Source organism: Talpa europaea (genome assembly GCF_964194135.1).
Source record: "Talpa europaea genome assembly, chromosome: 9".
NCBI classification, from domain to species: Eukaryota; Metazoa; Chordata; class Mammalia; order Eulipotyphla; family Talpidae; genus Talpa; species Talpa europaea.
The window spans coordinates 28,235,519-28,249,897 of record NC_140076.1 but is presented as its reverse complement, the minus strand read 5'-3'; the positions used below and the strand labels follow the sequence as shown (position 1 = coordinate 28,249,897).

General features: G+C 45.9%; 2 protein-coding genes across 3 annotated transcripts in view; both read left to right on the top strand.

The window, feature by feature from the left end:
• GPBP1L1 (GC-rich promoter binding protein 1 like 1) overlaps window positions 1–6,711 on the top strand; it is a gene marked incomplete at both ends in the record, with an annotated part of 28,709 nt that extends 21,998 nt beyond the window's left edge. The window contains 5 exons of one of the 2 annotated variants that reach the window (XM_084241562.1): window positions 2,213–2,353; window positions 2,821–2,979; window positions 3,880–4,004; window positions 4,835–4,937; window positions 6,559–6,711. In XM_084241562.1, coding sequence (XP_084097688.1) covers window positions 2,213–2,353; window positions 2,821–2,979; window positions 3,880–4,004; window positions 4,835–4,937; window positions 6,559–6,711 — 681 coding nt within the window. The remainder of the gene's footprint in view (window positions 1–2,212; window positions 2,354–2,820; window positions 2,980–3,879; window positions 4,005–4,834; window positions 4,938–6,558) is intronic. The other variant, XM_084241563.1, reaches the window with a different exon arrangement.
• A 2,845-nt stretch (window positions 6,712–9,556) lies between these two features.
• On the top strand, window positions 9,557–13,188 carry CCDC17 (coiled-coil domain containing 17; the record flags this gene model as incomplete). Its single annotated transcript, XM_084242301.1, has 13 exons — window positions 9,557–9,754; window positions 9,845–9,916; window positions 10,003–10,231; window positions 10,327–10,489; window positions 10,654–10,737; window positions 10,819–10,937; window positions 11,198–11,314; window positions 11,533–11,672; window positions 11,774–11,871; window positions 12,028–12,231; window positions 12,389–12,599; window positions 12,670–12,780; window positions 13,084–13,188. 13 exons carry the CDS (start codon window positions 9,557–9,559, stop codon window positions 13,186–13,188), a joined length of 1,851 nt encoding a protein of 616 aa, XP_084098427.1.
• Between the last annotated feature and the right edge of the window lie 1,191 nt (window positions 13,189–14,379).

The window sequence follows — 14,379 nt, the reverse complement described above, 5'->3', positions numbered from 1 at the left end:
TGTTGGGTTTGTATCTTATATATTCTTTTTGGTTGTATTGTGAAAAAACAGTATCACATAAGTCCTGAGTAACTTTGGATAAATTGTGTAACTTCCCTAATCTCAGTGTCATTCTCTATCAATTGTTGACATAATAATTAGACCTGATTGGGTTAAGAATTAAAACATTATGACAGGGCCTCCCTAGTGGCACAGGGGTTAAAGACAGAGCTATGAAGCTATCACCAGCCACTGTAGCACGAGTTCCATCCTCAGCTGGCCAGGGAGTTGACCTACATGGCTCAGCAGACCTCCCCTGTCTCCCTGATGCTCCCCTCAGCAGTGTATTTCAGTCAGTCTGCCTGTTCTGCTCCCCACTCTGTCTGTCTCTGGTGAATCTTCTCACTCCCTGCACTTCTGGCCTATACCCCAATTAGTTCTTCTACACATAAATAAATCTTTAGAAAAAAAACAACAACATTATGACAAACATCTACATGGTACATTCTTATTCATGCCCTTTAATACCAAGTAAGAAAATTTTTTCACTTACCTTCTGATGTTTTGTTCTAGAAAAACAGATGCTTTTCCCTTGTTCCTGTTCTTCTGAGAAAGTGTTATCAACTCAGAAACAATGTGTTTTCCACCGGCACTGTGCTGCCTGCCATCATAGTTGGGGCCAGAGAAAGACAGACAGAATGGGCCCAGGCTCCACAGAGTAAACAAACAAAGGGCCTCTGAGTTACCCAGACATTCACATTGCCCACCATGGCCTGAAACTAGCCTCTTGCCATTGAATTTCCTGGAACACAGCATTTTTCTGATGTACTTTATTTTTGTTTTAAAGATGGCAGGATTAAAAAAAAAAGATAGGGCCTCCCCGGTGGCGCAGCGGTTGAGTGCTGGGTTACGAAGCTGCGCGCAGCCTCTGCAGCGCCGGTTCGATCCCCGGCTGCTCCCAGGCCACCGGAGGAGGGTCCCACATGGCGCGCAGACCTCTCCTGCCGCCCGCTGCTCCCCTCAGCAGTGTACTTCGGTCCTTCTGCCTGCTCTGCTCCCCGCTCTGGCTCTGGTGAATTCTCTCACCCTCCCACGCTTCTGACTGTACCCAGTGCATGTATAAACAAAACAAACAAACAAAATAAATAAATAAAGCATGCCTCTAATAAAAAAAAAAAAATTAAAAAAAAAAATAAAGAGATGTGACACTTTAAAAAAAAAAAAAAGATAGCAGGATTATATCAGAGGTTAATAAGTTAAGACATCTTGGGCCTGGGCCTCCCTGGTGGTGCAGGGGTTAAGCACCGCACTGTGATGCAATCTGCAGCCTCTGCAGCATGAGTTTGATCCCGAGCCCACCAGAGAGAAACCCACATGGCGAGGCAGACCTCTCCTGCTCGCCTGCTGCTCCCCTCAGCAGTATATTTCAGTCAGTCTGCCTGTTCTGTTTCCCACTCTGTCTCTGGTGAATCCTCTCACCCTCCGCATCTCTGGCCTATACCCCAGCTCTTGTATGAATAAATAAATAAATCTTTAAAAAAAAAAAAAGACATCTTGGGCCTCCCCGGTGGCGCAGTGGGTTGAGCGCCGCGCTGTGAAGCTGTCTGCAGCCTCTGCAGTGTGGGTTTGATTCCTGGCCAGCCAGGGAGAAACCCACATGGCGTGGCTGACCTCTCCTGCCTTGCCCACCGCTCCCCTCAGCAGTGTCTTCAGTCCGTCTGCCTGTTCTGCTCCCCATTCTGTCTGTGGTAAATTCTCTCACCCTCCCATGCCCTTGACCTATACCCCAGTTCTTGTACATATAAATAAATAAAATCTTTAAAAAAAAAAAAAAAAGTTAAGACATCTTAAAAGAAAACATTGGGGTCAGATAAATTTAGAAAATGCTCTATATTCTATCTTCCTTTCATATACACAAGCACAATTTGGTGTTTGAGAAATAGCAGTTTAAGGAACCTCTTGAACTTTATTCACCCCATCATGTCCAAAGCTTATTGAACTAGAACTCTTTTTCTGAGAAATAGCTATTAACATTCTATAGCTCTTGTTTCTTACTGCCCTTTTCTTTCAAGTGCCTCCCCTCAGAAAGAGGTTGCATACCACCTAGACATGTTGAGACAGATTATCTCTAGGAACTCATGTTTCCATATGCCATTTCACTCTTTGCTTTACAATCTTACAAGCTGAGGTTGCCTGCATGCTTGTGTCTGCTTTGTTCTTTTTTCCTATGTAGCCAAGTGCGTGGAAAGCCAACAGAATGGAACACAAATCAGGATCCCTTTCCTGTAGCCGGGAGTCTGCTTTTACCAGTCCAATCTCTGTTACCAAACCAGTAGTGCTGGCTGGTGGTGCAATTCTAAACTCTCCCAAAGAGGTGAGTGAGGATAAAATTGGGTAGCTTTTCTAAAGCTGGCTTTCCCACTTATGTGCTAAGATACCCAGATTGACATATACAGTTCTAAATCCGTTTCTGTTGTAGCCATGCTTTGTCTAAAGTAATTTCCTTACTGATATTTTCTGTCAGCATTCAAAGAAGAGCAGTACCAAGGTTGTATAGTTTCTCTTGCTCAGTGGTAGAGTGAGGTTGGCCTATATTACACTGGCGTTCTGTTGGTATCCGTAGAAAGATCAGCAAAGTGCTATATAAGCCCTCTAGTCTGAACTTTTTAAGAACTCTGTAAAGCTGAAGTCTGTTTAAAGGAAAAGGATAGTTTATGTTTCAGTAAGAGACAGATAAATAAGATCCCAAATTCTGGAAATAGTACATTTTAGAAATGACCTAGAGAATCCCAGTTCTTGCTCTCTGCTGTCAGGAACAACATATTTGTGGTATTTGCCCAGAGTCCCTCAAGCACCACTCCTCCAATTGAGATCAACTCCTCTCGTCTCACCAAGTTAACCCGCCGAACTACCGACAGGAAAAGCGAATTCCTGAAGACTCTGAAGGATGACAGGAATGGAGACTTCTCAGAGAACAGAGACTGTGACAAGCTGGAGGATGTAAGAACATAGGTGTTTTCTTATCATATATATGTGTTTTTTTTTCTTATGGGAGAAAGGTGTGGCAAGTTTTAAATGTATGAAGAGATTTGTCTGTAGTAGTAACAGCCTGTGATAAAGTGAGTTTATTCCTTTGTTCAGCAGTTTTCAGATTAGAGCTCAATTTGATGGTAGTTGCATTGGGACTAAGAGTTCTTAAATAGGGCAGCACTGCCATTAAGTCTTGAATTGGTCAGTGTTGTAAGAAGTTGGTAAATTACAGAAGTTTTTGTCAGGATTATATTAAGCGTCAATAAAAGAAAATTTGGCAGATTGGAACAGTCTTTTGGTTTTGGCAATTCTGTTTGTTTTGTTGTTGTTTTTGTTTTCTGTAACAGTAAGATCCAAAAAGGATAATGACAGCTCATTAGTATTATCAGAGAACTTACTAACCTTTGATTACGTTGGGTCAGGATAGGCTTCCTTCTAGTTAGAGAAAAAATAGCAGCTAGAAGCCTGAGAAGGGATTTCTATCCCCTTTTTAAATGCTTTTAAAAGTCAAGTCCTGTAGTTTCCACTCATACTTTATTGGCCAGCTGTCAAGTGCTCCCAAATGCAGGGGAGTCTAGGACTTTCAAGAGCCAAGTGTTGATTCCTTAGTCCAAAGCAGTAAGAAAAAGAGAATTGATACTGCATAGGCATCTAGTAGCGGTTAATATAGTTGACATAACCTGAAGTTAATATGCTGGCCTGTTGGTATTCTTTGGATATCTTAGCAAGGTGAGCAAGTCCTCATTTTAAAATGGGCAATACCTGTAGGCTTCTAGAAAGCATTTTCTTGGGTTCTGACTTCTTAATTTTAAAGTCTACTTATCTTGCCACAAAGGATCATTAAACCAAATGTGTACTCCCTTGTTGCAGTTGGAGGACAACAGCACACCTGAACCAAAGGAAAATGGAGAGGAAGGCTGTCATCAGAATGGTCTTGCTCTCCCTGTAGAAGAGGAAGGAGAGGTCCTCTCACACTCTTTAGAAGCAGAACACAGGTGAGGATTGACTCATGGGACAGCTTGTTATATGTACGACTTACCAGGAGCTTGAGCGTACTTAAAACATCTCAGAAAAACAAAGGAAAGAAAGACAGTATTTCAGATCAAGTCCAGTCTGCAAGCACCATGCTATCTTGTTTCTACTGTTTTTTTCTCTATACTCTCAACTGTGACGATCCCCCCATTAAAGTACAAACACCTAAATAGGGTCCTTCCTGGTGGCGCAAGTGGCTAAATCTCAGTACTATGAAGCAATCTGCAGCCACTGCAGCATAAGTTTGATCCCCAGCCAGAGAGCTAGCAACATGATGCAGCAGACCTCTCCTATCTCGCCCATTACTCCCCTCAGCAGTATATTTCAGTAGATCCGCCTGTTCTGCTCTGTTCCCCACTCTGTCTCTGGTGAATTCTCTCACTTCTCTGTACCTTTGGCTTACACCCAGCTCTTGTATGCATAAATGAATCTTAAAAAAAAAACAAAAAAACACCTAAATAGTCACAATTAAAGCTTATCCCTATGAACCAGAGACACTTTTTGGGGGGTGGGGGGCGGGAGGGGAGGGATTGGGGTCAGAATGGGGGGGTTGCTATTGTATGGGGGAATATAAAAATAAAATTTATTATGTTAAAAAAATAAATAAAACCAATCTTTAAAAAAAAAAATAAAGCTTATCCCACTGGGAAGAAAAGAAATACCAAGTTTTTTCTCTAAACATTCAAATGGGTACCTTTCCTGCCTCTGGGCAGGAAAGTTTTCTGTAGAAAGTTGTGGGATGCTCACTTAGGCTAAAAGCTATCGTTTTATTTACCTGTCTTATCTCTTCCAGGCTACTGAGAGCAATGGGATGGCAGGAATATCCTGAAAATGATGAGAATTGCCTGCCCCTCACAGAAGATGAGCTCAAAGAGTTTTACATGAAGACAGAACAGGTAAGTTATAAACCTATCTTGGAAACCAGTAATGAATACAAGAGGAGTTAGGACAATCCTTGCCCTTAGGGAACCCCAATTTTGTGTGAAAGAAGAACCTTGAAAAATCAAAATATAAAGTTGGCATGATAGAAATGTAGAGGAGCAGCAGCTCACTATACCTGGACAATCTAGTATACAGTAGATCTCCAGTAGTGGATACAAAAGCCAGGTCTGTTGTTAGCAGATTTCTGAGAGTAGTGTATTTGTTCATCTTGGAAGCTGCAAGCTCTTAGCAGAACCACAGGCTGGTTCCAGAGTTAAGGGCCTCATCTGTCTCTCTCTAGAGAAATAGGCTCACCCTCCTCTTCTAGCCCTGTGGTTTCCCTCTGGTACTCTGGCCAGAGCCAGAAAGCCAAATGGTCTATTTGAATTTATTCAGTAAGTGCTTGGATTCTTTCTCTAACTAAAATACTGTCAGATCCTGGGATTTATAGCAATGAATAAGACAACTGGGTCTCTATACACTTAGGGGCTGGTGGTGTTTATTTATTTATTGTATCACAAGAATCCTTAATGTTTAAAGTTTACTTGTGGGGCGCTAGGGTATATATGTGTTTAGTAAAGTGTGCCAGGTGACTATATTAAGATCATTTTAGTTCACATCGCCACACTCCACGTGGATGTTTGCTGCCCAGCAAGGTCATAAAGTGATGGGCCTTGACTTTTCTATTGGATTGGTCAGCTTTGCTGGCAAGTTCTTCCCCAACTCTCCAGGCACAGACTACCCCAGTACACATCTTCCATCCTATATAATAGTAAGATGGAAGATTTCTCAATGCATTTCATTAGTTCAGTATGTCTCTGGTTCAAAAATTTAAGAAAGGTAAACTATAGAAGAAAACACAATGAAAGCCTAAATTATAATTGTGTTAAGTCCAATGAAAAAGAGAAACAGGTTGACATAAAGACTTTGCAACTCAGACCTCTGTTCCTTCTATCATGGTCAACAGAACAGAACTCTTCCCTCTATTTCTATACATGGTCTATCATGAGAAATTGTGTAGAAATAGGAGGTTTCAAACCCTACCCCAGACATACTGAATCAAAATCTGCATTTTTAAAAGATAATTAGATGATTCATTGGCCCATTAACATTTAAAAAATACTGCTATAAGAATTCTTCAATCGGGCCTCCCCGGTGGCGCAGCGGTTGAGCGCTGGGTTGCGAAGCTGCCCGCGGCCTCTGCGGCGCCGGTTCGATCCCCTGCTGCTCCCCGGCCACCAGAGGAGGGTCCCACATGGCGCGCAGACCTCTCCTGCCGCCCGCTGCTCCCCTCAGCAGTGTACTTCGGTCCTTCTGCCTGCTCTGCTCCCTGCTCTGGCTCTGGTGAATTCTCTCACCCTCCCGCGCTTCTGACTGTACCCAGTGCATGTATAAACAAAACAAACAAATAAATAAATAAAACATGCCTCTATTAAAAAAAAAAAAAAGAAAGTGATTTAAAAAAAAAAAAAAAGAATTCTTCAATCTCCTGGAGGGATTCCCTCTGCCTTTTGCCTAGGTTGGGATTGAGGCCTGGTCCCATGGATCAGCGAAGTTGATTGTTTTCATTTTTTCCTCTTTCCATGCTAACCACAGCTGAGAAGAAATGGCTTTGGGAAGAATGGCTTCTTGCAGAGTCGCAGTTCCAGCCTCTTCTCCCCTTGGAGAAGCACTCGTAAAGCAGAGTTTGAAGACTCAGAAACGGAAACCAGTAGCAGCGAAACATCAGATGACGATGCCTGGAAGTAGGCATATAGAAACTCACAGTTAAAATATGATACAGGAAACTCAGCTTGTGTGTTTAGGGATACAAAAGAAATCATTCTTTTTCTTAGGTTGTCAAATACTTCACGCACAAGGGAAATAATCGTATCCCAAAGAGAGCTATCAGCTTGTTTAGCTTTTGGTGTTGTTCTTCCCTGTTATCTACTTAATAGAGAGACGTTTGTGTGGTGAAAAAGATTTTTAACACACACATACACGCAGTATCTATGGGGCGATGCACAAGTGGGAGCTGGCAGTGCAGAGGAGACACTGGTCTACAGCAACAGCTTCTACTACCAGCCCTTGGGGCACTCACCCCTGTGCTCAAGCAATCATTGTCAATGACAAAGTGACTATTGAAGTTTTAATTGTATTAAATTAATGCTAATAATTTGGATATTTTATTTTATTTTTGGCTGCTCGGGTAACGTTAGCCCTTAACTAAGCATATGTGGTTTTCTTTTTTTTTTTCCTTTTTGGGTACAGCTGTATAATATTTGGATATAGGAAATGTTGTGTTATTCTTGCAGCCTTGATATTCAGGGTGGATTGTAAAATATAAATTTTTGTGAGATTTCAAAGATTAAGATTATTTTGATAACATTATTTACAGATTTAAAAGATGTGGTTATCATAAGTCTGTTGAGGGGGAATAACTACTGCATAAAATAACTAACTTGGAATAAATATTTTGCATCGTTTGGATTGTCTTGTGTAAGAAGTATATTTTCTTTAAAATGAGATGAGTAGATTCTTTTTTCAGACTAAAAGACTGAGGGAAATTTAAATTCAGAAACACCTGTTTCTTTTAGCAGATACTTTTTTTTTAAAGATTTATTTATTTGTTTATTTATACAAGCACTGGGTACAGTCAGAAGCGCAGGAGGGTGACAGAATTCAGCAGAGCCAGAGCGGGGAGCAGAACAGGCAGAAGGACCGAAGTACACTGCTGAGGGGAGCAGCGGGCAGCAGGAGAGGTCTGCGCACCACGTGGGACCTGCCTCTGGTGGCTGGGGAGCAGCCAGGGATCGAACCGGCGCTGCAGAGGCTGCGGGCAGCTTCGCAGCCCAGTGCTCAACTGCTGCGCCACCAGGGGAAGCCCTAGCAGATACATTTTTGGATGCAAAAACAAAAAAGTACAATAAATTACCAGTAATAAAATCAGAAACCCATGTTTTCTTCCTGAAACTTTTTCACTACCTGTATACTTACCAGTGTACATATTGTAAGGAAAGTCCGCTCCCGGGTCAGACGGCCTTAATTTTCCTGATAAATCCAAAACATGGGGGGAAAGGGGCTTAAGTTGACACTGTTTGGGTAACCAGTGGAGAAGGCAGGTTTTATCATTCAGCAAACACTTTGTATGTTCTTGTGTGTCCGGGCATTGTGCGAGGCTCTGGGGATGTCAGGAGAGCTCAGCTGGGTAGGGAAGAGAATTCATATTTTCAAGATGGAACTTTAGACCAAGCTAAACAACAGCAAATACTGCCACTGGTACTCTGACCATCTATACAGTACATGGTCCTAGTGAATTTAGAGGTCTACAATAGAGTAGAAACAGGTCTCATACTAGATGTTAGAAAGATAACTGACTTGTAGTATGGGCCTCAGGCAGTGTAGAGGCAGAGAAGCCAGCATTATTTTTGCTAGATTCTAAAGAACAGGAGGACAAAGACCCTATCAGCCACACTGTACCATCAGTTGCTCCTGCTATTGTGTTGCTAAAATATGAAAAAAAGTTTTAGAATCAATGAAACTACTATAAAATGAACTAAGTTGCAAAAGTATTAAACTAGAATGGGAAGTAAGGAGGTTGAGAGCTATTGCACATATTTGACCTTGGACTTTGCTACTTAATAGCTTTCTTAAAACAAATTTCTAGAAATATACCCCTTTTCACTTGGTATTAAGCTGGACTGAGATCACATACTTTAAAACACTTTGTAACTTGTTGCTGGTCATATGTTGGCCTGACATAACTGTTGGGGGGGTGGGAGCTACCATTAATCCCAGTCTTGCTTAGAAAGGGGTGTTTGTTTAGTAATAAGGACTGGCTCGGAACTCCTGCCTCTGCATAAATTGGTGAGCAGGACATCTGGTGAACACGAAATACCCTTCTGGCCCGCCTCAGGTGAAGGAGCACCTTTCTGTATTTGATTTCCTAGTCTGATAGATTGTTTTCCAAGAATTTGGATTTCTTGGACTGTGCTAATTAACCTCCCTCTTCAGCTGAAGGAGAAGAAACATGAATGGGTATTAGGGAGACACCATCAGCCTTGGTGACTTGGTAATATAAAGGCTGTTGTTGCTTCCAGACATGCCCAATGCAGAGAAGACCTTTTCAATCTGGGGGAAAGAAAGTTTCAACACAATGTACAAAAGCACCTCTTCGCCCAGGTGTTCTCTGAAGTGACACTAACCTGGGTTACATCCACTGGGAAAACAAGATGATACTTCCCTGATAAAGGCTGTTATTAAATGACCAATGATGGAGTATGTGATGTGGGCCCAGCTAGTCTAGGAGGTGATGTTGATTCCCCTTCATTCATTAAGACTGGTAGAGAGACTGACCCATGCTCATGCAAGGAAGAGGAACAGACTTGACATTTTTTCAAGTCAGGGTCCCCTCCTAAAAGTGACCAAGCCTTCCCCACCCATTCTCCAGACTTGCCCAGACATGTAGTTGCTGCCCAGGGAGCTGACGCTCCTCCCCAAACAAACTTGATCTTGTACAATAGATTCAGTAAATCTGGCCTTTCCTCTCTGCGTCGGATTTCTGTCTTCTCTCCCTTTCCCGTGCCTTCTATGCTGTCTTCTGCAGGTCTCCGCTATGTCAGGGAAGGATTCCCATGCCGTGGCCTCCCACTCTGAGAAGCCAGGACTCTTGCCCTGTGGATCCTGTGACATGGTTTTCCGCTCCTGGGCCCTGTTGGCCACCCACACTCAGCGTTTCTGCATTGGCCGTCTGACCCGGGAGCGGACAAATGGAGCGCGGCCTTCAGTAGCCACTGAACCACGAGATCCCACGGTAAGGGCAGCCTCCGTGGCCACAGTCCTGACCGCGGGGGTCTTAAAGCGATCCTGACCCTCAGGATTCTAAACCCCATACTCTCCCCAGGTTGTACCACAAGAACACCGGGGTCTGTCAGACCAGATCAGCAAATCGACTCTCAAGAAGCTGACCGAAGAGGTACACGCGGCTTTCCCAGGGGCTTGAAACTTGAGTATCCTCCCCAAACTCAGAGCTCACACCTGGGTCTAATTACCCCAGTGCAGATCACGGGTTTCTCTTACTTCCAGGTGCAGCAGCTGCGGCTGTACCTTCAAGACGGGCAACCCTGGCTCACAGAGGGGCCCCGGAGGCGGTCGGAGGCGCCGGGTCAGGCCTCCGCCCCCGAGGATGCGCGGAGCCCCGGCGCGCGGCTGCGTGCGCTGCGCCGGACACATGCGAGGCGCGTGGCGGAGACGGAAGCGCAGAGCCAGGCCCTGGAGCGACGCAGCGAGGGTGAGGGGCAAGGGGAAGACTGGGAGGGCATTCCACCCCTGTCCCTGCCTTGCGATTGCTCGGACCACTTCAGACTCGGTTCCTTATCCTCTCAGAACTGAACCAGCGCCTCCAAGCTTTGATTCAGACCCAGGGCGGAAAATCACGACTGGTCGTCATGGAGCGGGAGCTGCAAGAACTCCGGGCAGAGGCCGGGCGAACGCGGGGCGCTCTGGAGGCGTTAGGAGCGCACATTCAGCAGCTGCAGCCCGAACCTGGGTGAGGTGCCAGAGCGCGGCCCTGAGTTGGCGGGTGCGGGTGCGGGAGGCGCCCCTCGGAGGCAGCTGGAAAGTGCTGGGCGTGACCCCGCAAGGGCTGGGGCTACTGTAGGTCTGGGGTCAACCTGCTAGATTTCCTCCTTGAGCTGCTCGCCCGGCACCCAGGAACCGGTCGGACGCCTTGCGAGAGGCAGAACTCTGTTGTCCGATACTACAGGCCAGCCCGGGTACTCTGACTGCAGAAATCGGGTGAGGTTCGGGGCCTGAGTACGGGCACGGGACGAAGCGCCGATCAGTCCTGGAAAGGCCTCCTTATTCCCTACTTCCTAGGACCCTCCGTGAAGCCTACATTCGAGGTGGGGGCCGGGACCCCAGCGTTCTGGGCCAGATGTGGCAGTTGCAAGTGGAGGCATCAGCTCTGGAACTGCAGCGGTCGCGGAACCGCAGGGGTGAACAGGAGGGGCCAACCAGAAAGGCCTCTCGGAAGCGGTGGTCTTAGTCCTGGGAGGAGAAAAGGGCGGTGAGGGAGGGCGTCTTTGGCGTGGAAACCACCTTAAGTGAAGCCCTCCAGTGGTCTGTGTGGCAGTAGCTAGGTGTTAGCTGACAAGTCCAGCCTTACCGAAAGAGGCCTAAGACTGGAGAACTGCTCAGAACTGGACCGACTGCTTACCAGAAATCAGAGGTGACAGGTGAAACTTCTTCATAGCAGGAAGACTGGCAGGTGGCACATCAGGGGAGCTTCTAATAGTGGAGGCGGAAAACCGGCGCCTGGAGGCGGAAATCCTGGCCTTGAAGATGCAGAGGGGCACAGGCCGACCTCCTTGGGGTCAGTGAACACTCCAATCCCAACCAGCCTAATTCCCCTCAGCAGGTGGGGATCAGAGGAAAGGGTTAGAAGGACATGCATGGGGAATGAAACGTTTTTGTACCTCTGTAGGTCCATGTCCATGAGCTTCCCCCTGTGTCCTGTGTCTCAGTTTAGCCCCTAAGGGACTAAACTGCTATGCCCTGCTCAAGGGAGCCCTATTCTTCCTGTGCACCTAGGGCCTGAGGAGACTCGATTTGTGGCGGATCCTGGACCACGTTTGAGGAGGGGAGATCCCCCACTCCCACCAAGCGTGGCTCCTCCACTTCCACCATTTCCACCACCCATAGGCGTCTTCTTGGGTGGCACAGAAAAAGCTGTGAGGACCCAAAGATTGGGGCAGGGGCAGCTCTGTTCTGTACATTTGGGGGTGCATAGGCAAGTAGGTGGCTTCTGGGTGAGTCAACTCTTCGCCAACAGCCACAGCTTCCCAGAACCAGGACCACAAACCTGAGTCTGGATTCACACTTCCTCCTGCCCACATCGGACGTTCTGGGCCCTGCACCCTATGATCCTGGGTGAGATCTGCTTCTTCCTTTGTCATAGCGATTTGGTTAGCTACTGGTTAAAGAGACCCATCAGGCCTCTCTAAGGTTGGGGAACACTCTGGGGGCTGTGAGGATGAGGGGAGGAGGTAAGTGTATGTGTAATTGCACTGAGACTTGTCTCCCCAGGGCTGGGCTGGTCATTTTCTATGACTTCCTGCGAGGCCTTGAAGCTTCTTGGATTTGGGTGCAACTGATTACTGGCTTGGCTCGGGATGGCCAGGATACCGGAGGAACCACGGCATTGCCCCCAGCCCTTTGCTTACCCCCACCTCCAGCTCCTGGGCCAGTGGGCAACTGTGCCATCCTTGCCAGCAAGCAGCCTGTACCTAGGTCAGTACGTGGGAATTAGTGACTGGCAACCTACCTTTATTGAGGCTTGCCTCTCCTTTGGCTGTTTTCTCATTGTATACAGAGCCACAGGGGCTCTGAGGGCCAGTTTCTTGGTAATACAGCCAGTTCTGATATCTGGTAACTCTTTCTGGTCTAGACTACCACCCTCACCGTCAGTGTCCTTGATCTGTGAGCTGCAGGCCTGGCAGGGGCTGGCATGGTCTAGAGCACCAGAGCTAAAGGCCTGGACCTCACTACTGATATTTGACCGGGAACAGAGAGTGCTAAGTGGCCGTTGGCGTCTCCCACTTCGGGCGCTTCCTCTGGATGCCAGTCTTAGCCTTGGGCAGCTGAATGCGATTCCCCAGGTGAGTGGAGGATGGGGACTAGATCTACTTCTCTAAGGTACAGAGGCAGAACCATTTCATCTCTCCCCAGGTAGGTCAGACTGAGCTCTTTCTGCGATTGGTGAATGCCAGAGATGCTAGTGTCCAAACACTGGCTGAGATCAATCCATCAAGTGCCCATGAATATCAATACCCACCTATGGTGAGGAACCAACTAGAGCTATAGACACCAGGGTTGTGGTCAGTATGGTTAATGAATGGCCTGCCTTTGTTGGGAATGCTGTGCCAAATCACTACCAAATGCTTTCTGTGGATTAATTCATGTGACAAATCTTACGTTACATTCTATGTAACATAAGGAATCAATGGGGAGGTTCACTTGGTTCACAGTAAAAAATGTGGAGATTGAAGATTGAAATGATCTGGAGACTATGTGACCCCAGAACCTGTGCTGTTAACCGCTACATAAACTTCTTATTAAATACCTGCCTTCTCCATTCCACAGGTATCCACCTCATCTTCACTGGAAGCCAGCTCCTTTGCCCCAGTAGCTGGCTTTGTGGATCCCCCTCCTCCTACAGAAGAACCCTTAACTGGCAATCAAGGATAGGGGACTTGGGTCCTGGCAGTTTTGACACCCCAACACCACCCTTCTCACTGGCTTTCTGCAGTAAATGTGGGTATGAGTAGCTTAATCTGATCAGGGCTAGCAACTAGATTAAGTGTTCCAGAGCTCTTTTACTACTCCATGTTCTTATTTAGGGTCTAGAAACAAACAGCAGATGCGAGCACAAAATGTAAGCTCCAGCCAGTTTTACAAGTATTGAGCCTTTCTATACCTGTTTTCCTTATGTAGAACAGATGGACGAGAGGATTAAAGGTGTCACATTATTTCCAGTATTGCCTGGCATGCAGGGATGGTGATATGGGGACACTTTCATTCCAGCAAAAGTAACTCATTCCCACCTCTTCTTTGCTAAGCCAGTCTTATTGCCACATTATTACATTTGAACCCAAGCTTCCTCAGGACATCCTGCAGGAATTCTTCTAGGTTTCTTAAGGCTCCCGTGAACAGAAAGCTCCTAAAGCCATTTATACCTGAGATTCCAGGGCAGGATCCCAGCTCAGTCATGTTCTTCCCCGGGTTGGGCTTGAGAGGAAAGACTAGCTGAAATTTGATTACCAGCCCTGACTCCAGACCTTTGTCAACCAAATGTGGCATTAAGGCCTGGGAGTCACAACTATTGGCCTAAACCAACAAAATAAGTCTCAAGTCTTGGAACTGGCAGTACAAGCGTATCTTCAGGAAAAAATTCAAAATCAAAGGTTCTATAGCTATGTTACTATAACCATCCCAGAAAAAACTTTTAGAGAACAAAATATCCTCTTAAAAATGGGGTTGACATGGGTCAGCAAAGCTTCCTGACTCTGAATTAGATTTTCACACACCAGGTTCTGTTTATCCAATGCAGCCCTTTTAAACTAAGGATCATTGGTGAAGATTCAAAGGGATAGCTCAACTACCATTTCTCTGAGCCGTTGTACCTTTAGACTGGACCATTTCTACCCTGCTTAAACACCCTGTAACAATCCTATAAACGTAAGTCCAGACCATTTTTTAGCATCTTTATTTGACAAGTCAAAACTGCAAACAGTAACAATTCAAACAATTCAACCTTTCTATACAGAAAACAAATATAATCAACCAGCCAGCCACCCACCCCCAGATCCCTCCAATCATATCCAGTGCCCAGCCGAGTCTCTTAGCAACTTTCAAACCAAAGCTCAAGTCTCTACAATG